The 24,024-nt window shown below is 36.2% G+C and overlaps 1 protein-coding gene across 2 annotated transcripts in view; it reads left to right on the top strand.

The window, feature by feature from the left end:
* csnk1a1 (casein kinase 1, alpha 1) overlaps positions 1-24,024 on the top strand; it is a 33,960-nt gene that overhangs the window by 961 nt on the left and 8,975 nt on the right. For both annotated transcript variants that reach the window (XM_052013939.1, XM_052013938.1), the window contains exons 3-5: positions 6,482-6,608; positions 9,736-9,834; positions 23,078-23,217. In XM_052013939.1, the coding sequence (XP_051869899.1) occupies positions 6,482-6,608; positions 9,736-9,834; positions 23,078-23,217 (366 nt within the window). The remainder of the gene's footprint in view (positions 1-6,481; positions 6,609-9,735; positions 9,835-23,077; positions 23,218-24,024) is intronic.

The raw sequence follows: 24,024 nt of genomic DNA, 5'->3' as shown, positions 1-24,024 counted from the left end.
ACTCCACGCACTCTCAATCACACACTTTGATTTCTTTTATTGCAGGTGATCTTTAGACACTAAACTTCAAGTCTATACCTAACATTTCTTATTGTATTCAGACATACAATACGGATGGCTGCGTGGAATGGCTGCTCTTTTGTTGTGTTTTGTACGGACATGTCATAAAATGGCGGATCGACGTGATTGGGAACAAGTTTCATCCAACAGGATTTGTGTATTTCTTTATGTAGTCGGAAATTCGTACTCCGTAGTGAGACTATCAACACGCTTGTCTATAATCAATATATGCCAGGATTCAAAAAAGGCGAGGGGTTCACTTGTAACTTGGCAGGCTTTTTCTATACCGTTCAACTTTTGCCCAAGTTTAGGGACTAAGGGAGTAGCTTGGCTCACCTGTGCCTCACTATTGTTTAAGAACAATGAAACTAAGTGCACGTTTTAAGTCAACAGATGAGGTAAGAGGTTGTATCAAGAATAAAGAAAACACCTAAATTATGAGGGAATATTGTAAAACAAAGAAAATGAGTATGAAAGCTTGGAGTAGAATGTTGAGTTACATTAAAAGTTTTTTAAGAAATGAAGGATTGGGGTTGATTGAGGGGAAGGAAAGGGGTGGACTCCATCAGCAGGGATGGAAATGAACAAATATAAAATATCAGACATTGTTAGTATTTTATCTGTTCTCCCAGCTGAGAAAGAAAACACAAGGCCCAGGGGGAATCTAAAATAAAGTTGATGATCTGATCTTAGTGGATCTAATAAGTTTGTTTTAAAAATGGAGAAAATAGTGGGATTCAACATGAGGTTTCCTGTTTGTAATCTGAATGAGAGAAGTTTTAATGCCTAAAATTTAAGTGGAGCTGGAACATTGGGTGAGAGACTTGTCAATTTACCATCAGTTGGTGAGCTGTGGGAATTTTCAGATGGTGGCTGAGTTAACTGAGCTGGTATATCAGCCAGTGATGGGTAAATTGGTGATTCCTGTTATTGACGGAAGCCTAGTTTTTGGAACCATCTTCCTTAAGGAGCAGTAAAAGCAAAGCCAGGTTTTTTTTCATGTGACATTACTATGGGGAGCTGGGATTGCAGTTTGGGTTGGCCAAGATTTTATTAAATGGTGGAGAAGCTTGATAGGCTATGTGGCTTATCCTAATTCATAACTTTGTATCATCGGCTAGCAAATCTTTGAGAGAAAAGTTAGGTTAAAGGAAAGATTCTTTGGGGGAATTGAAAAGGACTTGATCTTGGGGATTTGTTTCTGTAGGAATGTGGAATTGAGCTAGTTTGTGTGTATTGCTTTTAGGGGGCAGTCGTCTAGCCAGGTGTGTGAATTACATGGTAAAGTTGTATTTTTAAATCAGCTAATTAAAAACATGGTAGATACAAATTCAGTGTGAGAGACCCACTTTGAATCCAATAACTGTGAAGGAGCAAAATGATTTAGATGCCCAACTAACCTACAAGTACAAAATGGGATCAGATATCAAAGTGAGCTGCTGGGAGGTTGGTAAAAATTGAAGGAAATAATACTTGTGCAGAAGGTGGAATATTCAGTTATCAGTGCAAAATCTAAATTGTGTATCCACATTCAAATAGGGGGAGTGTAAATTCATTGGAGTTTAAAGTGGAGGATATGGAGCAAGGGGCATAATCTTAGAATTACAGTCAGGGGATTTAAGTGAAACCAGGAAATAGTTTCTAAAGAGTGGCAGAAATCTGGAACATTAATTCTGTATAACTTGGGTCAATTAAGTATGAATGACCAAGTCAATCAACCAGTGGGGGAAGTGAACTTGACAGGCCGGATGGTCAATTTTTCTGTTATGATTGGTCGCAGAATTCGCTTTGACTTGTTTTGACATGGGTTTTCTAGGCTAAAAAAAATTATCAGCAATATTTAAATGCAAGCAGGTTCCATCACATTTGTAGTAGCTGAAATGTGTACTCATTTGGGATGTGACTCTCTGCCAGAATTGAGGGAAGGAGAAAAATTAACTAGTTCCTGATTAGTGATCAGAGGAACACACATTTATGAAAATTGGTAGAAATATGTTGTGTAGTTAAAGAGGCACTTTCATTTCCCACTCAAGGTCTTTCTCGTGAAATTTATGGCTTGCAGTTTTTGATATGGAGCATTATTGTATTGGGTAAGGTTCTTAGACTAAGTACTGAGTAGCTGACTTTGTAAGATTGAACATGATGCTCTCTAGGTGGGTCAGTAATCTGCTGAAAGTACTGTGGCAGATCCTTGGCTCAAACAGGTTGTCAGATTAGAAAATGTAATGTCTTCATTTGAGTCTTTTCACTATTGTAAGTCAAGTCCGTGGTGAAGATTGTGATGGTAACCAATTAAATGTTATAGTGGGGGGGCTAGCAAAATGATCTTTGGTAGCATTGAATACTTTAATTGGATGTACCAAAACAGATGTGGAGTTACTGTCGTGTGTTTTTTATTTTGTATGAAATCTGCAAATGCTACCAATTTAACCAGAATCGTATCTCTGGATTCGACCTGTCACCAAATTTAAGTTGTGTGATAGTACTGAAGGGTTCTTGCTTTGCTTTTATATTGATTGAGACTGTGGATTAACTGCACAGTGCTGGCATTGGTAAAAACAAAATCAGTGTTTTGGAACAATGCCAAACAATGTTATGGAATCATATAATTGTTAGATGTAGAAGAGCCATTCAACCCATTAAGTCTGTGCTAGCATTTTGAAGAGCAATTCAGTTTAATTCCTCTTTACCTGAAGCAAATTTTCAAAAGGTTACTTTGTCCAATTCTGAAAAACACAGTTTAATTTGAAACAATTGCACTTTCAGACAAAGCATTTCAGATAACTAGTAGCTGGTTTTATGTATATATTTTTAAAAAAACAGTATCTTGTTAATCAGACAGGCTTTATTCTTTCATAGTCGACTCCTGTACTAATAAGATAAATACAAAGATATTGCTTCCATTTCAACCTTTTTCAGGAATCTGTACCACCCCTTATCAAACTATCTTCTCAACCTTGTCTTTTTCAACAAGAACAAGCCCAGATTTGTAACTGAAATCCTTCGACCCTGCTGGTATTCTAGTTGATCTTTTCTGCACCATCTTGATGTCATTCCCAAAGTATGATACCAGAATTGTTGCACTACAGTCCAGCAAGTGATTTACAGGTGTTCTTCAAAATTCCATTTGTTTGAAATCCAGGATCCTAAATACCTTATAATTAAGTCTTTTGATTGCTGTACAATTTGTTTTAAATTGCCCCATTCAGTCTTTATTGTCTTGTTTTTGTCCTGTATTAGATTTCATCTGTTACACGTTTGCTGGCTCCACGCACGTATCTGTATCCTCTTGTAGTCTGTTTTTATCATGACTGGAAGCTTTGTCATTTGCACAAATTGAAGTTTTACATTGTGTAGCAATGCCCAAGTCATAAGTGTTTATCACCAACAGAAGCGGTCTTAACATGAGTACCCACTCTCTGCCTCTCTGCAGAGTAAACACAGCCACTTACCATGATTTTGCTTTCTGCTGTAAGCCAATTTCTTATCCATCCTGGTCTTTTCATTCCACACTTTTCAATTTTATTAACCAGCCTTTTGTGTGGGACAGTCAAATGCTTTCCAGAAGTCTAAATATGGGACATGTGCTGCTTTCCTTTCATCAACCCTCTGTTACCTTATTCAGTCATGCAAGTCAAGAACAAATAGCCTTCAAGCATTTCTATGCTGGCTATCCATTGTTAATTCAGACCTCCAAATAACTAATGTTTGTAAAACTTGTCCCGTCAACAAAGTTGGAGTGAGTAGCTCGTAATTGCTCCATTTGTTGTTGAAAGGTGTAATATTTCCCTTTCTCCACTCTCTTTCTGGCATCGCTCTTGCATTTTAGGAGGATTGAAGATTACGATTGCTCTTTCTGCAATTTCCATCGTCGTTTCCTCAGCAATCTAGGATGGATTGTATCTGGACTGGTTCACTTGTGCATCTTGGGCATAGCTAACCTAAATTGCGTTAGCCATTGATGTCATTTCTTGTACCTCATATCTTTACCCTTTTTATTTTCAAACCTTCCCTTTACTGAGATTTCAGCAACACTTTCTTCCTTGGTATGTACAGTTACAAAGTACTCTAAATATCTAAGCCACCCCCCTCAATGTCATTTTAGTCCTTAGTTGGCCTTCAGTTGTTGTCCATGTGCCTTTGAGTTTCCTTTTCTGTTCAAATATGTAGGTAGCTCACATTCTCACTTTACATCTTTTTTTTCCTTGCTTCCGTTCTGGCTTTTTTTTCACATGCCTGGGAATAACTTAGATCATCCAATTATGGAGTCATAGAGTTATATAGCATGGAAATAGGCCCTTTGGCCCAACAGGTCCATTCTGTCCAAGATTCCCCATCCAAGCTAGTCCCATATGTCGACATATCATATAGCCCAAAATATCAACTGTTTATTTCCCTCCATTGATGCTGCTTGATCTGCTGAGTTCCTCTAGTATTTTGTGTTTGTTATATCATAGCCCCTTTTTTTCTGTTGCACCTTATCTTTTGTAAACTCAAAGCTCTGGTGTTGATTGCCCTACCTTTCCTCCTTTTAAGAATGTACCCAAACTGTACTTGAATCATCTCTTTAGCTACTACTGTTCCATTAGTTTCTCTACTAGTCTTTGATTCCAATTTACCCAAGTCAGATTTTCTCTCATCCTAATGAAGTTGGCCCTCCAAGTTAGACGTTCTACTCTGGATTACTCCTGGACATTTTCCATTTCTAATCTAAACTGTGATCTAGTGATGACTCTTAGCTAAGTGTTTCCTCATTGGCACTTGGCCCACCTTATTCCATAGAATTTGATCCAACAATATTTCCTTCCTCATTCATATAAATGTGCTGATCAACAAAGCTCCTGAACATTTCAGACATTGCTCTCTTGCTAATGCTGTCTCAATTAATATTGCACTCTCACCACTGCAGTTCCCAGTAGACTCACTCCTATGTCTGCCCCAATATTGGATGACGTACAGAAAATGCACCCAGTAGAGTAATGATGCCTCAATTGTTTTTCAGCTGTAAAGAGCAGTGACAACAAAGGAAGATATGGTGCACCCTCTGGCACCATAATATCTTCCTTTGTTGTCACTGCTCTACCTCTTGTTTGTCTTTCCGTAGATTTCTTTAGCACCTTGTCCCCAAAGATGTTTATGGGTCGCTTGTGTGGACTGTTGAGCGATTTCTGTTATCACCACTACATCCCATGGTCATGACTTGGTCATTTTCTGAGTTTTAACTCATCTACTGTCACTGGCCTGAAATATAGAATGGCTGAAGCTGTCTTTCAAATCTCTAGTTTGAAATTTCCTCCATGAGAAATCCTATTAAAATCTGTAGATTTAAACTTTGTTTAATTTATTTTGTTCTTTGCCCAGTTGTCCTCTTGGAGTTATAGATTATTTTCTTCATGTGAAATGGCATAAATAACCACGTAATTTAGTATCTTTATTTGGTATAAGCAAAAAAAAAACCTTTTGGTAATTAATGCAAATATGTTTAAATATATCCTTAATGAGTTCCAAAAATTTGGGAAGGAGAGCTTTCACTTCTAGGGTAGGATGTATTCTTTGACCTATATCAAATGATTGTGAGTTTGCAAGAAGAACGAGATATACAACAATTCTTCTGCAGCAGTATGCTTTATATCAAGTTGGTGTTCAAGAAGTTATGTCTATCTTGGTTTTCCATGTTAGAAATTATATTTGTCATGTGTCTGCTTATTGGAAATTGGATTTGGACGTCAAACACATCTTACGTGGCCTCCTTCTAATTAAATAAACTTTCTGTTCAGTTTGAGCTGAAATTCAGCCCAAGTCATGTGGCTTAGTCCACACTGCAACACAAAATTCTCTTTCCCAGTTATTGTCTTTTCTTGAGTTTACTGCGTGACGCTGTATGGCATCTACTTTGAACTATGTTAACGTGTATTTGAAAGAATAGTCTGCTGTTGTTTAAGATTTTTAACTTTAATGTTTATGGTTTAGTGTTAAAGCTAGTCAAGGTACATAACATGCCACCCACTGTGCAATGTTATTTAGGAGTAAATTACTACAGAGCTGTGAAGTCATTTTTGCATTTGGGGGAAAAAAAACAAAATTGTATTTTGTATTCATTTGCAAGTCTTTAAGACACTAAAATAATGTTAACATTATTAGAAGTACTGTGTTAATCTAACAATTCTGTTTGATTTGAGATGCTTAGCACTGTGCAAATCCTAATGTTCTAGTTTCAAATATGCTGGCATTCTTATTTCAAACAGTGAACTGAGGTTGCTGTACTATATGTAATTATCTTGAGTACATAGTCAAATGTTCTGATCATCTATAATTTTAGGTCTTGGTTTTTAGAACAAACTTTAAATATAAAATTGTTAGGCATATATGTCACAATATCCAGAAGTAAAGCAAGCTAAGAATTTATATTATTCATTCACAGGTGGTATGGACAAGAAAAGGATTATAATGTCCTAGTTATGGACTTGCTTGGACCTAGCCTTGAAGATCTGTTTAACTTCTGTTCACGGAGATTCACAATGAAAACAGTTCTGATGTTAGCTGATCAGGTAAGTTACATGTGGGGATACAATAATTCCTCAGTTGTGGATTTGCACACCTATTTACTTGATGCACTGGAATGCTGTGACATTCATTTGAGTAGTTTGGAGCTTGAACAGGATCTTTGCTATTGGTGAATTAAAAATGTAACTTTTGTCTTATTATCTTACTAGTAATTAGAATATACATGAGAATTAATTCTTGCAACCTTGGAAGTTTCTAGCAGAAACATTTAGGCAGCTTTGGCTTGAGAGGTGAAGGTTCAAATTTAACCCAAGGGTTTGTTGGTGCATGAAGGACTGGGTGTACTTCATTATCAAAGAGTCAAATTTGTATTCTCCAATGAACATTCTAATAGACCTAGTTCATTGTTTGTATGTAAAAAGCCACCAGAATGGTTATTTTAGCCAAGAGGTCTGTTTTTGTTATAAGTAGACTCTAATAAGAGGCAACCAGTTGCTGCTTGAATTTTAGGGTTGGATTTGAAGATGGTGATGCTGTGCCAGTGAGGTGGAAATTAAGCTTCTCAAACTGCAAATTGATAAGACCAAATTGCACGTGTGGAAGCTGAGGAATTCTATTTTGTTTTCTGTTCTAGATGTAGATTTCTGTTTTGGTTTGGTAATTGAAATGGAGCTTGGACCGAGCACCATTTACTGGCTAAATAGGGTTTCTGCATTATGGAGACACGAGACTGCAGATGCTGGAATCTGGAGCAACACAAAGCATTGGAGAAATTTAGCAGATCAGGCAGCATTTACAGAGGAAAAGACCAGATGAAGGGTTTTGACACTGAACACTTCCATCAAAACTATTCCATCTTTGTTTTCTCCCTATGGTTTTTTTTTAATGCGAGTCAAAGGAAATACTGCACTCTCAAAATTTTTGAAATGTCAAAAAGTGATCGGCTAGTTTTTTTTTGTAGCCAATGTGGAAATGCTTACTGCAGATTTCAAAGAAGGCTGTCCTAAAAGATTTAGCTGTCTTTTTGATGTGGATTTGATGTGGATTTCCTCTTTTTTTGCCAAACTTAATTGTTGGCAAACATTTGGTTTTAGAGGATCACTGATATCCAGATGATGGCATTGAGCCAGCTGAACTGTGAATTACATCTTAATAATAATACTGAAGTAAGCTATTTGGCCCATTGAGTCCATGTCGTCTCCCTGGAACAATCCCACTTCTCCCCCTTCATCTATTTCCCTGCAAACAGCTATCTATTCTGCCAGTTACCATTTTATTCTTTTTGCTGTTGTCCTATCGGCGTGTTTTTGGGACATGGGGGGGAGTGGGGAGGAGAAACCCATGTGGTCAGGGAGAGAATGTGCAAACTCTGTGCAGGCAACACCCAAGGTCAGATTTGAACCTGGAACTGTGAAGCAGCTGCTCTATTTTGTGCTGCAGCGCATGGCAGACTAGGGAGGAAGAGGCACATTTAGAAAGATTTTTAACAGTTTTACGGGTGCTAAATTTTTACTTCATGAAAAACAATCATTTGAAATATTTTTGAAAAAATGCTGTTTTTACTTTTTTTCCAGAGCCGGTGAGTTTGCTAACCATTAATTGCAGTTTAGTAGGCCAGTAAAAGCTCGTCTTTGCCTCTTATTTTTAAGTGTTTCAAACTGAGGTTAATTTGAAAATGCATCAAATCTTTGACAATTCAACTGATTTTCTTCTGCTTATAATGAAGTTTGCAGATCAATGAAACTTGAGAAAAGGATCGGTCATTGATAGCATCTTTGGGGTTTCCATATAGTCTATACATGTGTGAAACTTCTAATGTTGCAGTTAGCTCTATGATAGATGACAGCAAATGTTAACTTGACTGACTTTTGTTTCATGATAAGTTGATTGTTCACTGATTAATAACAACTGATTAATGTTAGCATCAGTTGAAATGTTTTCATTACTTTGAACTGATGAAATAATGATGCTTGTGCATTTGCCATTGGATCCAAAATAACCTGAATTGACAGCAGTTCTGTTGGTTTGTTTTAATAAAGCAAGTACTAGGGTTGGGTTTGCATTTTCATATTCAAACAAAGCAGATTGCATTTCTTCAAACTGCTGAAGTGTCAAACCTTCATTCCAATTGTACATCTTTTAGAGGATTTATGTACATTTCAATTCTTGTAATGCTAGTTTTTCTGTTTGGTTAAGAAGTTGTAAACTTCCCCCATTGTTGTTGGAGTTTTGTGCTTAGTGATGCTTGTGAGGGAGTCTTATTTCATTTTTCCCCCTGAAGTATTAGTGAATGAGTATTTTTCTTGGTGCTTTTTTTTGGCTGCAGTGTCTCTAAATTTAATTTTACCATTGTTAATGAAACTATGTGGAATTGGACAAGAGTAGAGTGAAGTCATGCCCTTATTATTTTCGAATGCTTTTATCATGCTCATTTTCAAATGTTGGGATCATTGGATTCTTCTGTATTAAACATTTTTATCTTGTAGGTAGCTGGGTCGAATACCTGGAGTTGTTTTCATTCAATGACTTAATACTTTATTAAGAATTTGTATGATTCTGCTAATGCTTTAATTGTTAAAACTTGATTTGGATCTGGATTGTGGATTATGATAATGGATGCATAACATATTCTGATGGGTCTTGCAATAATTCTTGTCCTTCTACAAATTCAGATTTCCAATTAACATTTTTTTCTGTTTTTTTTGTAGATATGGGTAAATGAGCAAAGTTCTGATGTAGGGTGTGTATATTTGCAAATCTCTGGCCAGAAGTTGGTGAAGAGCATTGGGGGGAGAAATACTAGTCTAATATATATCCTGGGCTTGGTATTATTAGGGAGGCCAGCAGAAAAAAAAGAAATGGGAGTTGTTGTAAAACATTGCAATGAATAAAGTGTGAAGTAATTGGTTCCTGCTCTATGTGGAAATTATAACTAACATTCAGATTTTTGTGGTTTAACATACTTGAGCATCAGTTTCTATAGCTGCCTGCATAATAAATGCATGCAGAACAGATTGGCAAAGGCGTCGTAACTTGTGTTATGCTTATTAAAACATTTTTTTTACTTTAATACTTCTTGCGATTTCCTCAGATTAGAATGAGGAATGTTGAGCTTCATATGCCCTTTTCTTTCTAAGTACAAATATTCATACAAATATTTTTGTTTTTCAGATGATCAGCAGAATTGAGTATGTGCATACAAAGAATTTTATTCACAGAGATATCAAACCAGACAACTTTCTAATGGGTATTGGACGTCATTGTAATAAGGTCAGTATTCACTCTAATGTTTGTATCGTTATCGAGGACAGTTTAGTAGACATCTAATTTAATGGAAAAGACTTCCAATTTTTGGAAAGAATCACATTTAAGTTCATTGCTATAAATGACTTCACTGTTTAGAAAGGACATTTTCAATATTATATTAAATTCTTGCTTTTGTGAAAATTAGCCCATTCATTTCACCGATTCCATTTAATTTTGGAGCTTCTAAGTGTGATCCTGAAAGTTGTGTTAAATTTAAGATACAAACTTCAAAACTAAAATGATTGAAATGTAATTGTTTCTTAGCAGTGTCATTTTAAGTGAAAGCACAAAGCATTTGGAAATTGCATGGAAATTCTTAAAATAAACTGTGCTCAGTAGTTTTAATCCCACAGACCAACTTGCAATAGATCATGTAAAATAAATGAACAGGTACCTCTCTTCATCCCTCTGACCACCACACCCTGATTTTTTTTTTGTGTGGTTTTAAAATTGATGTAACAGCAACAAGTTAACTAAGATGAAAAATGACTGCTACTGGAGAGTCAATACATTAATTATTGAACTTGATTTTGTGTTGCTGAATTATGACACATTCAGCTGTGGGTGAAGTTGCCTATATGTTTGAATTTTTGCCTTGATTTGCAGAATTTTCTAAAGTGTGTAAGTAACAGTTTTCAGCAGGAGAAAGTCAATGGTCAGCCTAGCTAATTTCCATTTACCAGTGAGGGCCTATTTAAAATCTGTTCAAGTTTTGTGACACCAGAGCTAATTATCTGCTTCTTTTCTAAGCCATCCTTTTTGTTAAAATAGTTTCTTCTTTGCCTCTCCCATTTAATCTATGCCTAAGTTCTGTATGTCAGAAATGCTCGTGTGGACTTGTATCCCCTCTTTTTTTCCATGGGGTAGTCCCATGTTTTCAAGTTCTGGAATCAACTGTGTACTCTGTGCCCTCCTTCGGAAATGGAGGCAAAAAGCCAACAGAATATTTTGGATATTGTCCTGCAAGGGTCAGTTTTAATGTGACCTATCATTATGCACTTGGACATCATTAGAAAATCATAGAAATTGTAATATGGTGTTGATTATATCAGTCATGAGTCCCAGGGGTCCAACGTCTCTTTGCTGCACCGATATCTTAAACCTTCCCATGTGAGGCAAATGATCCACCTCAACCTGCCAATTTCAGACCTTTTGCATTTTGTGTATTGATTCTCATTTGCTATTTCTCCACTCGTTTTGAGATCCTTCTTGAATTTGTGAATGTTGGTATTATTTCATTTAAATTACTTCAGTAGTTAAAACATCTCAATTCAATTTCTGTAGCTTATGGCAGTTAACTGATATCTGGTTGTTAACAAGGTACTTGCACATATGGTTCTACATGCTGTCCTCCAGCTATTTGTTTAATGCATTCCCAACTATCGTATGGGATTGGAACTCATGAAATCTTGGTAGATAAGTAAATGAGCCAAACTGTTCATTTATTTCACGTGGTTGTATTTGCTTGTCCCGTTCACGTTGGATAAAATTGAATTGTGTATGAAAGTTCCAGAAGTTAAATGTGTGAATTCTTATCATTCTTGAAAAACCTGTTTATTGGCACTAGAATAAATTGTGATGTTAATTCCTCTTTATTTCATCAGAATTAAATTTGAGCCTTTTACGTTTGTGTACTTGATTGAAGTTTGTCATTTTTGAGCTTGAGCAGACAGGCAGCATTGGCAACATTAAGCATGCTGCATTTGAAGGTATATTGGACCTGTTTCTAGTGATGTAACTTCTGGAGTGCCAAACAGCCTTGTTTTTAAAAAAAACCTTTTTTTCCTAGTCACATTGATATACATCCCCAGAGCATGTTCTTCCCCCATATCCCTCCGTATTTTAGGTGCTGCTATTCCCTTTTAAGTGTTTACCAGTCTGCCTGTATGAATGCCAACTTGGGGCTATTAACTTTAATTGTAAAGGAAGATTGTCTGCAAAAGAAAAGCTTTCCTCTCTGGAAAATAAGCAACAATTTCTTTATTTCAGCCACTCCATAGAGACTGATTTTTATTATGCAAAGACTGCTGTATACCTTTAATGGGGACTTTTTCTTATCTGGTTGGCATTTTTAAAAAAATCAGATTTTTGGGAATATTTTGTCTCTTCTAAGAATGATTGTCATCAGCAGTAACAGGTCTGGGGTAGCAATTCTGTAGATATTGGTAGTCCTCTAAGGGAAAAGTTTCTGTGTAATCCTGGATAGTGTGGTAGCAGACGAGTTAGCTATAGTGTTGATCATATTTCCTCCACCCCCAATTTTATCTAAAAGCATCCATGTCAGTATTTTTCATTCTGGAGGGTTTAATGGATAATAATAAATCAGGATTTTTTTTACTTCTCCTCCAGTCCTGGGACTACTTACTCCCACTGCCTCCCCACCTTCTGAGATCAATCAAAGATGATCAGAGATTGAAGCCGAAATATTCATTGCTGCTTTACTGCTGCTCAGTAACACTTGTTAATGAAATGTGATCGCCAGCAGAGTTGCTAACCATTGCTTTTTTTTCCTTTGTTCATTTTTCTAATCAAAGATCTTATTTGTGCATCTTTCTACCCAGTTTTTGCATATTAAGTGTGTGAAAAGGATGCATTAATTTTTTTATTTCTTCCTGGTTTTGGGAAATGTATGAGTGCTTGGTGCAATCCCTACAATTCCGCCTTAGGAATTGTGGTGGTTAATTTACCACCCCGTGGGAACGTGTTTGCACTTTCGAACAGATTTGAACATGAATGAGGGAAGGATGAGAGATGCATTTTTTTTATTTAAATGAAACATCTTATTCCAAAGTTGATTTTTTTTAATATATAGATTTTGTCAGCATTTTATCTTTTGCCTCAATTTCAAATGATCAAATGGAATTTGTGGCGTTGGAAATGTGACTCATTGATTGCTTGACTTGGGAGAGCTTTTAATTCAATTGTTTGTCTACCCAGAGCTGGCATTTAAGCAATATTTTAGTTCTGTTTGTTTTTAGGGTATAATTACGAATAGTGTTAATTCATTCTAACTGCAACAATATTAGTGTGATTGTAGCATATTCTAAACTGTAACGGAGGATAAAAGTTTGTGTTCTGGCAGACAGACTTCCTTTTAGTAAAGACCATGCTTTTATTAATAAGTAGCATTTGTAAGTAAACTGGCATAATACATTGTGCTCTACATAATAGATTACAGTGCATACCTCTTAATGGGCAGAACCTAAAAATTATCTGGGTAGGATACACAAGTCTAATCTGCAGTTCACCAGTTAGTATAACAACAAATATTGTTGTTATACTAATTTGCATTATCCTCAGATTATTTCTGGCGTCTGAGTTTTCCCATTGTAACCTTAAATTTATACTAGCTTATTAACTGGACAGCCACGTATTAACAATGTTTCCCTATATTTTAAATATTTTTCAACATATAAATTTTTTTCATTATCTACCTTGTATGTTTAAACTTCTTGAGTTGAACTGTAAGTGCTAACTGGCTTCCTGTTTATGTCCAAACTAAGTTGGGTATTTTGAACTAAGCAACAGTTGGGTTTTGGCTCTTTTGGCTTGATAGACCTAGGTCATCCTAGGTTTCTTTTGTTTTGATCCCTGCAAGAATATTTGGACATGCAGACTTGGAATGAGAATTGGAACAAGACTGTTTGAGGTGCTATCAGTGGATGAACTGCCTTGTATTCCCTTTGTAGCTTCACATTGTAGCTTATTAGAAGGTTAATACTATGGGAGCAATATCCCAGATTGAAATTGGTGTTTTTTTTTTGAAAAAGTAGAAGAAAAGTACATTTTCAAAGCTCGGGAAGAAAGATATTTGCATCCTTTTTGAAAGAATATTTGTAATGATGAGCATTAAATGATGACTTTGCATTTGATTCAAGGGCATATATTGTCATGTTTTATGTTTATAACCTTTGCTCATCTAAACATGAGCAAATAGTGTAAAGAGGCACAAAATTTTGAGGAAATTTGTTTTGAAAAGTATGCAAAGGTAATAGATACCATGGTTGTTAACAGGCTTGCCAAAAAAAGGGGGAGGGTTGGGTATTTGTTCCTATTTCAGGTTTAAAAAAAAATGAAATCTTAAGAACAAAGCACTGTAAGTATTGTGTAGACATAACATTATGCTCAGAATTGTGTGAAAACAATTGTACTTAAAACAAGAGCAGACACAATTCTGTAGGTATGACTTGTAAATTATGGCATTAGATCTATATTTAACAGAGGAATTTATACTTGTAATCCAGTGAAATGTTAATTTAAAAAAAATCCCTAATTTAGCATGCCTCTCATGCAATATTAACCATTTACAAAAAAAACTGAACAATATTTTGCCTAAATGCCTTCTACCTCTTCCTTACTGAAGGTCTTGACATTCATTACACAATACATATGGAGGAATTTTCATTTTAATGAAGGTTACAATGCTATTTTGGCCTTGGACTAATTTAGCATTATCATCATTGGAAATTTAAATTCCATATTAAATGGATGCTCCTGTATGGTAGTCGTTTATTCGTAGTGCCATTTTGAATGACATGGAGCTGTATTAAAATGTTGCATCAATTTGTGTTTCTTTAGTAATTTTACTTTCTGATCTTGGAGATGCAACAAAATAATTAAAACCTAGAACAGCAGGATAGCAAGTTACACAACGTACAGAATTGTCTGCAAAATCTGCAGTCCTAATATAGTTGCATGATATTGATCATCTTTTGACCTTGTTTAGGTGCTTTGTACATGAATAACCTAAGGCCACGGGACATATTTGACTAAGTTCGCCAAATGTCAGCTAATGTACTAATATAAGCACAGTGCTCCATATTTTTAACTGCCATTTGTGCTACCCTAACAGATAATTAAACATATGCGACCATGTGATCTTGCTCCCCCTCCTCATTAGCCATTGTATTTAAACCAATCCCAGAAGTTTTTCTAAGCTTTTAACTATTTTTGTTCTTTTTGAAAGCACTGTGGTGGTTTTGCTTTTAATGCTTAATTTTGAACACAAAATTGATAGAGCTGATGTTGGGAAGATGGATGGCATTTGGCTACCCCTTCTTAAAAGCCTCCGTGTTGCCTGTCTGCGCTGGCCTTTCTATGTCAGCAATAATGTTCATGCACTGCCACAATCTTCATTTGTTCAGTGTTTAGAATCTCCAGTGGGGAAGAGGAAAAGAAGCATGACTGTTAGCCCTTCTCACGACCCAGCTTTCTCAGGATTAAATCAGGTCTGAAACTGTCTCCTACTCAAGCCACCCCAAATTCATTTTTCCAATCAGATTTAAAGCCACTACCTATGTTGGCATTATTCAGACATACATGGTAAACATGTTTGTTTGCTTGCTTGAAAATTTCTTGTTCTGTTAACTAGTGAATTGATCTTCAAATTCTTTTCCAGTTGTGGTGTAAATTAAAATTGGGCTGTAGTTTCACCAGCTATGTATAACCTTGCATATTTCTATGTATCTGTGCACTCATTTTGTTTAAGCCTTCCTCCCTCTGACTGAATTCTGGCTGGGAGAAAACAAAAATGTTTGTCTAACCCTTTTGATTTGATGCTTTCTGAGCCAGCGAGATAGGAGTTGTCTGCCTTGGAAGTCTGGATTTGTTCTCATTCCCACAGTGGGAACTGGCAGAAAAAAAGGTGGGGCAGGGTGGCAAATTGAAGTGTTGGTATTCAATGGGGCTCAGACCAGCCACCATGGAAGTAATGGGTGAGTGCAGCACATGGTATTTAAAGCAATGTCGGTTTCAGTTGCCAGCACTGAGGGGGTGTCAGAAAAATTCTAAAAGATTTGCTTAGAGCAGAGTTTTAGTCTTCTGGGCACCAGACTATTTTGTGTATTGAGAAAAATATCTTTCTAATTGAAGCTTCTTGTACCACTTTTTTTTCAGGGATTAATACAGTTTATGATGGTAGAGCTGCACAGTGCCATTCAGAATATTTTTAGTTATTTTTCCAAATGTCTATGCAGATTTAGATAGTTTGTATTTGGAACAAGTTAAAATATTATTTCAAAAATCTGGAATATTTTTGTATAAAAGGATGTGTTTTCATGTATGCTGAAAATGGGAGGGCCATATTGAAGTTACATTGAACAGTTGAGCACAAAATCTAAATTAGGAAGGAAATAATCAGAGTCAAACAATATTGGGTGAAATGTTGAGCATCAAGCTAATTACGTACTGAAATGTGGAATTTTGCACGTTTCCAAGCTACTGGTATGGATTAAGAAAATGAGATTTTTAACATTGGGCCTGCATTGAGTTGGCATGCAGCTGTGTCCTGGATTGGTGTGGCCCAGTTGCAAGTCTGGATAGCCTACATAACAGATCTGTTAGCCTGCTGGGGAATTTGCCTCTGCAATCCTATGCCAGCTGTGTCTCTGAATATCTTTAACATTTAACAAGAAGCTCAGCCCTAACTTTGCCTCCTGGAAGGGATTGAGCATTAGCAGTGTTCTGATTTAGGCCAAATTGCTGCCCAACTCTGGAATTTGGAAGACCGGGATAATTAGACACTCACTTCTATACAAGGTTATTGTGGGTGTGGGAGGCAAGTCAATTTGGGTACTATCTATTGCAATAAAATGGAATGTGTATTTCAAAATTCTGGCCTTAAATACTGGACAGTTGCTTTGGGTAATTTGTCTGCCAGATGCTTCTATTTTGGAGATCTCAGTTGAAGCTAGTATAAACAATGAAAAGAGGAAATGGAAGGGAAAGCAAAGTTACTACATTTTTACAAGTTGTGTGCAGTGTAATAAAAGAAGGGGGGGTCTATTGGTCAGCAGGAAACCGGACAGAGAAATCTCCCTACATACAAGTTTAACAGCATGTCTGTAACATGTTTTCTACTGCTAAATGAAATGTTAGTGCAGCATTAAGTTTTAAATACAGCCAATGTGAGCCTTAATTACCAGTTACTTGCCCAGAACTGGAAAATTGTAGCTGGAAATTTGGTGTCATTTGTAGCAAAACTATTTAATCTTGAGCATGTTTGGACTTGTAAATAAAAGGTGGTGGAGGAAGTTGGTGAAATGCATATTCTACAAAGTGCACCAGCTCCTTCTGGGCATGAGTAATGATTTATTCATGATTAGTCATATGCTTAGATTAATTTAAATTTAACCTTAATATCCACCAAACATTTTAACTCTACCTTGTCCATTTTTTTCCACTGTTACCATGTTAAATGATTGACTTATTCAGAAGGATAACGTTCAGATAGGTTTTATTGTTTGTATTCATATTTATTTTAAATACTTCTATCAGCTTTAGCATTACCAAATAGTGCACATACGCTACATTTTTTGTTAGTTCTAAATCACACTAATTTTCAAGATGCTGTGATAATGTAGCCTACTAGCTACTTTTTTTTTCTATGGGAGAGCATATTTGGATATTTAAATTGACAGGCATTGAAGACTTAGTTGCTTGTAAATGAAACACAATTGATATTAGTTTCTAATGACCTCATGATATTTTGTTGGGAGAGAAGCAAAATTGTCTTACTGCAAAATATTACTGTTGCATGTTACGCCATCGGTATCAGAGAATATCACTTTTTGAAAAGATGACTGATCTTTGAAGCTTCAATGCTCTGTCCTTGATTTAATATGAACTTTTAACATTTATTTCTCTGTTAATCAGCTTTCTTCTTATTCTTTCCCTGCCCTTTCTGGATTATTTTTAATTATCCTAACTTCAATATGAAACATTTAATTGAGACTTGCAATGATATAAATGTCCCAACTGATGCAGCCAATAGGAAAATAGTAAATAAAAAAGCTGATGGAAACCTAAAACAAAATAGAAGAGGCTCACCTCTTGGCAGGTCAGATTGAAAGGAAAAGTTAACAGTCCAGATCGGAGTTCATCAGAACACTAAAGGAAGATAGTAAAATTGAGGATCAATTAATAGGATTTGGCTCACAGTTAAGTGCACATGCTTCAGCTATTCTTGAGCTGCATAGGTGATTTGTAATTAAAAGATGTATCTGACAATGCATGCAAACAAACAGAATTGTGTTTAGGAATCTTCAGCCATTTCCTATTTTAAAGTTCAACCATTTGAATTTGAGAGAGACCTATCCCAAGAATAGCATAACATCTGATGACTAATATTTTGACCAGTCTTAATTGAAAGGATAATTTGGGAGAATAACGTTTTAACGTTTAAGAGAATAATGCTGAGATTTTTGTAGCCCAGAATGTAAATGAGTGTTCTGTATTATTCTCCTTTTTCAGAGATCATAAGCCAGTGGATATTTTTCCAATATTTGAATTAATTTACCCATTAATATGTTAGAAATGTTGTGGTTTTCCAGTTGCTCTTAATTGACAATTATTGAGGTTACAGCTTAATTTTGTTCCTTGCTCAGCTCTCACCAGTCCCACATGAGGTTGGTAAACATGTTTTAAGATGTGGAATTGAGAATAATATACTGATTAAATTGAGGGTTGGTTAATGAACAGAAAATCAGGTCGCAATGCTGTGATTAATGGAGGGAGCTAGTGCCATGGCCCCAGGTATTCTCAATCTGCACAAGTGGTTTGGATGTCCAAATGTAATGCTGAAACAATGCTGAGTAACAGTGAGTTGAAGAGGATGCCTAGTGATTTGGGGGCTGAAGGAGATATTGACAGGTTAAGTTAGTGTGTGTGAACATGGCAGATGGAATATAATGTGGAAAAGTATTATGGTAAAATACTAAAAAAACAGTTTTCTCTAATGGCAAAAGTTTGAAAAGTTTGTGTTCCGAAGGTACATCTATCTGAAGGGACTTCCAATGCTTTTCCCCAAAAGATGTTGCTGCTTTGCATTGACCTGGCAGTTTCAGTCCTCTTGGCGAAAGAAACTAGAAAGCATAATTTTCTGATCCAGACAAGCTTACCACCACTGGAAAGCATTTGCAGTTGTAAAATGCCTTCTATGTTTAAAATCAGAAAGCACAGAAACTTAAAAATTTGTTGTGTGCATTGTCCAATATGAATTATGCAAACTGCAAATTGCCAATATTCATTTCATTCAGGATGCTTGTGTTGTACCCTACTTTAGTAAACATAGCTACTTTCAAATAAAGTTAATGCTAATGTGTATTTTATGAATGCAAAATTATAATTTTATAGGAAGAGTTAAAATAACAATTGTCGGATTTTTTTGAATGCTGTCACATTTTTTTGAGTGACAGGTCATTCATATTGCATATAATACAAGATTTGGTCATTCATAATCCACCCTTTAGAAAGGCTTGCATTTGGCTTTTGCAACCTCTGGGTATTCACAGCCAATCTCTGCTCCAAGGTATGGAATGTAGCATTCAATTTATTCACCGCAAAGTTCCACATGCAACAATGTGATGATGACCAAATTAATCCTTTTATTTTCAGTGATGATGATCTGAAGGTTGATCAGAAATGATTTTGCCTTTATTTAAATAGTTCTGTGGGGCTGTTAACATTCATATGAAATGGAAGAAAATACCTTGGTGTAACTTCTCAATCTGGCATGCTGGGTGCATTTCACACGCCCGTGTAATATTCCACTTTTGGCTGCAGTGAGTGTCCCAGCACTGCATTACAGATAAAAGGATGACAGAAACAAGACTGCATGTTTTCAGATGTAATTTTAGCATATTTTGAACAACAAGTAAATATTAAATATAGAAGACAACTGAGAAATTTTCATCTGGTATCATGCAAGAGTGGAAGTTAACATGTTCTTAATATGCTTGAGTTTATGGCTAAATTGATAAATACTAACCTGTACAACATCTGGAATTTTAAAAAAAAACTAAATATACTAACCTAAACTTTTAGGTGGTAATTGTGTTTAATTATTGTTAATGCTGCTTGATGATGCTGGATCAGCATCCAGTCTTGTTTGACAGTGCAACTGCACTTCACAGCTGATAACTTTGCTCTTGGAGGAAAAAAAGATGTAGTTCAATAAAGACACCATGTTCCTGAATATTAGGCATCAATGATTGCTTAATATCAGCCCTAGTGCAAGCTGTGCCACGAATGACCATACAAGAGGCATACCCTTTCCCTTTTGGGGGGGGGGGGGGGGGGGAAGAATTGTACTTCACATCTGAAGCCAAATGAATAGTTCCTATATTTGGAACAGGAATGGGAGGGCATATCGAGCATGTCAACAGGTAATCTTTATACCATTTTACACAGAAGGTCTGGTTTCCTAAAGCTTCGTGCTGCATCCGTGAAGCATTAAAATGCAACATTTTGTGGCTAAATGGCAATTTTTTTTGATGGTTGTGATACCTATTGCCTGAACATCTGACTTATGTAAAAGTGGCTTGTTTGGCAGCTCAGTGCTCCATTGCTCCATATTTTTAGAATTCATTAACAGGGAACTTTTTTTTATATGTAGTACAGCCCTTGAACTTTATTTTGTGCCTAAACTTTGAACCATTGGTGAAAATCATTTGAAAACTGAATTACTAATCTGTAGCTGTGCAGTTATTCATTTTTATTCAGTTAGTGTATTGAATGTCGAATAGTATAGCACAGGAACAGGCCCTTCAGCCCATAATGTGTGTGCCAAGCATGATACCAAATTAATCTAATCCTTTCTGCCTGCATGTAATCCGTATCCCTCCACCCCTGCATATTCGTGTAATTTAAAAGCCTCTTGAATGCCACTATTATATCTGCTTCCACTACCAACTGAAGCAGTGAGTTCCAGGTGCCAACCACTCTGCTCTTTAAAACAAAAAAAATTTCCCTGCACATCCCCTTTAAACTTTCTCCTTTCACCTGAAAACTATGCCATCTAGTATTCAACATTTCTACCCTGTGAAAAAGATTCTGGCTGTCTACCCTATCTGAGCCTGTCATAACGTTATGTACTTCCTATCGGAGTTCCCCTGAGTCTTTGGTGATCCAGAGAGAACCATCCACAGCTAATACCCTCCAATCCAGGCAGCATCCTGATAAGCCTCTGAACACTCTCCAAATCTTCCATATCCTTTTTGTAATGGGGTGACCAGAACTGCGCACAATACTCCAAGTGCAGCCTAACCAACTGCAACATGCCTTCCTGACCCTTGTACTTTATGCCCCTTGCAATGAAGGCAAGTGTGCCTTTTGCCTTCTTTACTACCTTTGTCTACTTGTGTTGCCACTTTCCGGGAGGTACGGACTTGGACCCCAAGACCCCCTCTGTAAATCAATGCTGTTAAGTATCTTGCCATTAACTGTATACTTTCCTCTCATGTTTGACCTCCAAAAATGCAGTATCCTTCGGCCACCTTCACTGTCCACATGTCCACCGATTTTTCGTGTCTGCAAATTTACTAACCAACACATCTACATTTTCATCCAATCACAAACAGCAGAGGTCCCAATACTGAAACCTGTGAAACATCATTGATCACAGACCAGAATAACATCCTTCCAGCACTACCCACAGTCTTCTATGGGCAAGCTAATTCTGAATTCAAACTACCAATTCGTCATGGATTCCATGCATTCTTAATCTTCCTGATCAAACTACCATGAGGGATATATTGGTCCCATAATATCCAGGATGCATCAGTGAATCTTAAATTTTGATGGTGTTTTGATAATATATACGGTTTTACTAAAACTGCAATGCTGGGTAGATGGAACCCTCGCTTTTTTCAAAAAGTCTGCATTATTAAGTCTGCATCATGATTTTTTGAGTGGAATTGCTTCATATGTGAAGAGTCAAGATTGATCAAAATCTGTAGTGTAATTTCTACAATAGCTGAAGTAATTGACCTAAAGAGTGACAATTTTGTTGAGAAATTTTTTTGTGTGCATTATAAGTTATATTTTTATCATTATCAAGTTGATTCCTGCATTGTCATCGAGCTCTAGTCAACTACCCAGTCATGGTGGTGATAATTGTTAAGATGCTTAATCATGGAGAGAAATTGTCAGCTTAGTTCCATTGTATAGTTGTCATACATGCAGCAAGAATTGATGTTCAGCACTTGGAAAATGAGCTTCCGAAGTTCCTGAGATGACTGAGATAATTTACCTCTGGAATACAAACTTCATTCTCCTTGTTTGTATAGTTAATGTTGCACTAAGTGTTTTAATATTAGACTGAGAATTAGGAAGGTGACTTCATGCTTTTGTGGGCAATATTGGAAATGTGACATAGTAAACCTAGAGGCCTGGGCTACGTGTTGAAATTTTTTATGGGGAATGTAGTACTCAGTGGACTATATAACTAAGTGGCATTTTAATACATATTAAAGTTGTAATTAAGTTAAGTGTGAGTGTGTTGATATAATATCTGAATAAGCTTTACTGTAATTTTAAATGTAATACAAAATTATAAATAAGCTAAATTCAAACCAAAAGGTATTGGAATAGTTTTTCAGCTTATTGTATAAATATTATGGCTATTTTGAGAACTTAAATCAGATGGAGTTTGGCGTACTAAAGAAAAACCATTGAAAATATATGTGTTAACCACAGAACACCAGAATTAGTTTTTTATCTTGCCCTGATCCCTTTAAAAAATGGCTTTGGCTTCAGAAGCATCCAACCCTTGGCCTGGTTTCTGGCCTTCTCTAGATCCCTCATTTACTCTATATGCCCTCTAATTTACAGCAACAGATTTTATATTTGCTCACTTATATTTTATAGTTGCAGCACCAGAGACCTGGATTCAGTCTTGACCTCTGGTGCTGTCTGTGTGAAGTTTGTGCACTTTGCTCCAAATGCTCTGGTTTCCTTCCATATCCCAAAGACATGTGGCTTAGCTGGCTAATTGGCCACTAAAATTACCCCTACTACATAGGTGAGCAGTAGAATCTGAGGAGGGTTGATGAGAATTTGGAGAAGAATTTTTAAAAAAAAACAGGATTAATGTAGGGTTAAGTGTAAATTGGTAGTTGATGGTCAGTGCAGACTTGGTCCTGTTTCCATCCTGTATCTCTCTATGATTCTGTATTTGGTTGAGGGGGGCCAGGTGTGTAAGAGAAGACTAGGGTGATCAAAGGATGGGTGTGGTTGGTTGCATGAAGAGCAAGAATCATCAGATTTATTTTAAGCACCCAGACTTTGTAATAGTTTCTGTTTTGTGTGCCTGTATTTCTGGCAAGTTTATATGTTTTGCAGTGTTATAAATTTTTAAATTTGGGAGTTGTGTGATCATCTATACTAATGCTGGGTTTCACTTGATTTTATCTTGTACTTCACATTACAGCTGTTTCTGATCGACTTTGGTTTGGCCAAAAAATACCGTGACAACCGGACAAGGCAACACATACCATACAGAGAAGACAAAAATCTTACAGGAACAGCCCGTTATGCCAGCATCAATGCACATCTAGGTATTGAACAGAGGTAAATGTTTGTTTAATACCTTAAATTCTAAGATTCATTCTTCATGGTTTTTCATCCTAATAATATACAGCTAATCTATTGTCTAAGTGAAAAGGAAAAAATGTTTATTTGTTTGAATAATTTTTGTCAGTTCTTGTTTTGCTGCATCTTTCCATCAAACCCACCCTCATTTTTTCAATTAAAAATAATTACATTGGTAAATTACTCTTTAGCCTGTCATTTTTAGTTTCCACATGTTAAATTTAATGTAGAGAACTGTTCCAAAATTTCAGTAGCTTGAATGAAATGGAGATTTGGGCTTGAAAGGAAGTGAGTAGAGCCCAAGAAGCTTTTCAGAGGGTGGCTTAGCTTGATCAAAGTGGGGGGGAATCTAAAGAACGAAGCATAAAATGCTGAAAATGACAACTTGGCTGTGTGTTCATTTTCTAATTGAAATATGAATAATCATTGCAAACATTAGCCTGTGGTTGAAGAGTGAGAAATGGTGGCATTGTGATTAATTTACAGCATAAGTAATCCAAAGGTCTACATAAACGTAAGCAATGGATTTCTCAATAAATGGAAGTTTACAGAAGGTTAAGAGACACTGAATATTATCGTAATAGAAAAAAGTAATTTATAGTTGATTAAGGCAGGAATAACTGTTGCAATTGCTGATTGCTTTGCTAAAGCTAAGTATGTAATTTTATGAAAGTAGAAGCATTCGTTCTTAGGGATAGAACTTACAGGGGGTCAGAATCACAACTTGGATTTGATTGGAACAAAAATGGCTTGATTTGGTGATGTGAGTAGGATGGTGTCTGAAAT

The sequence above is a fragment of the Pristis pectinata genome, chromosome 4 (genome assembly GCF_009764475.1).
Source record: "Pristis pectinata isolate sPriPec2 chromosome 4, sPriPec2.1.pri, whole genome shotgun sequence".
In the NCBI taxonomy this organism is placed as follows: Eukaryota; Metazoa; Chordata; class Chondrichthyes; order Rhinopristiformes; family Pristidae; genus Pristis; species Pristis pectinata.
This window is presented reverse-complemented; position numbering and strand designations above follow the sequence as displayed.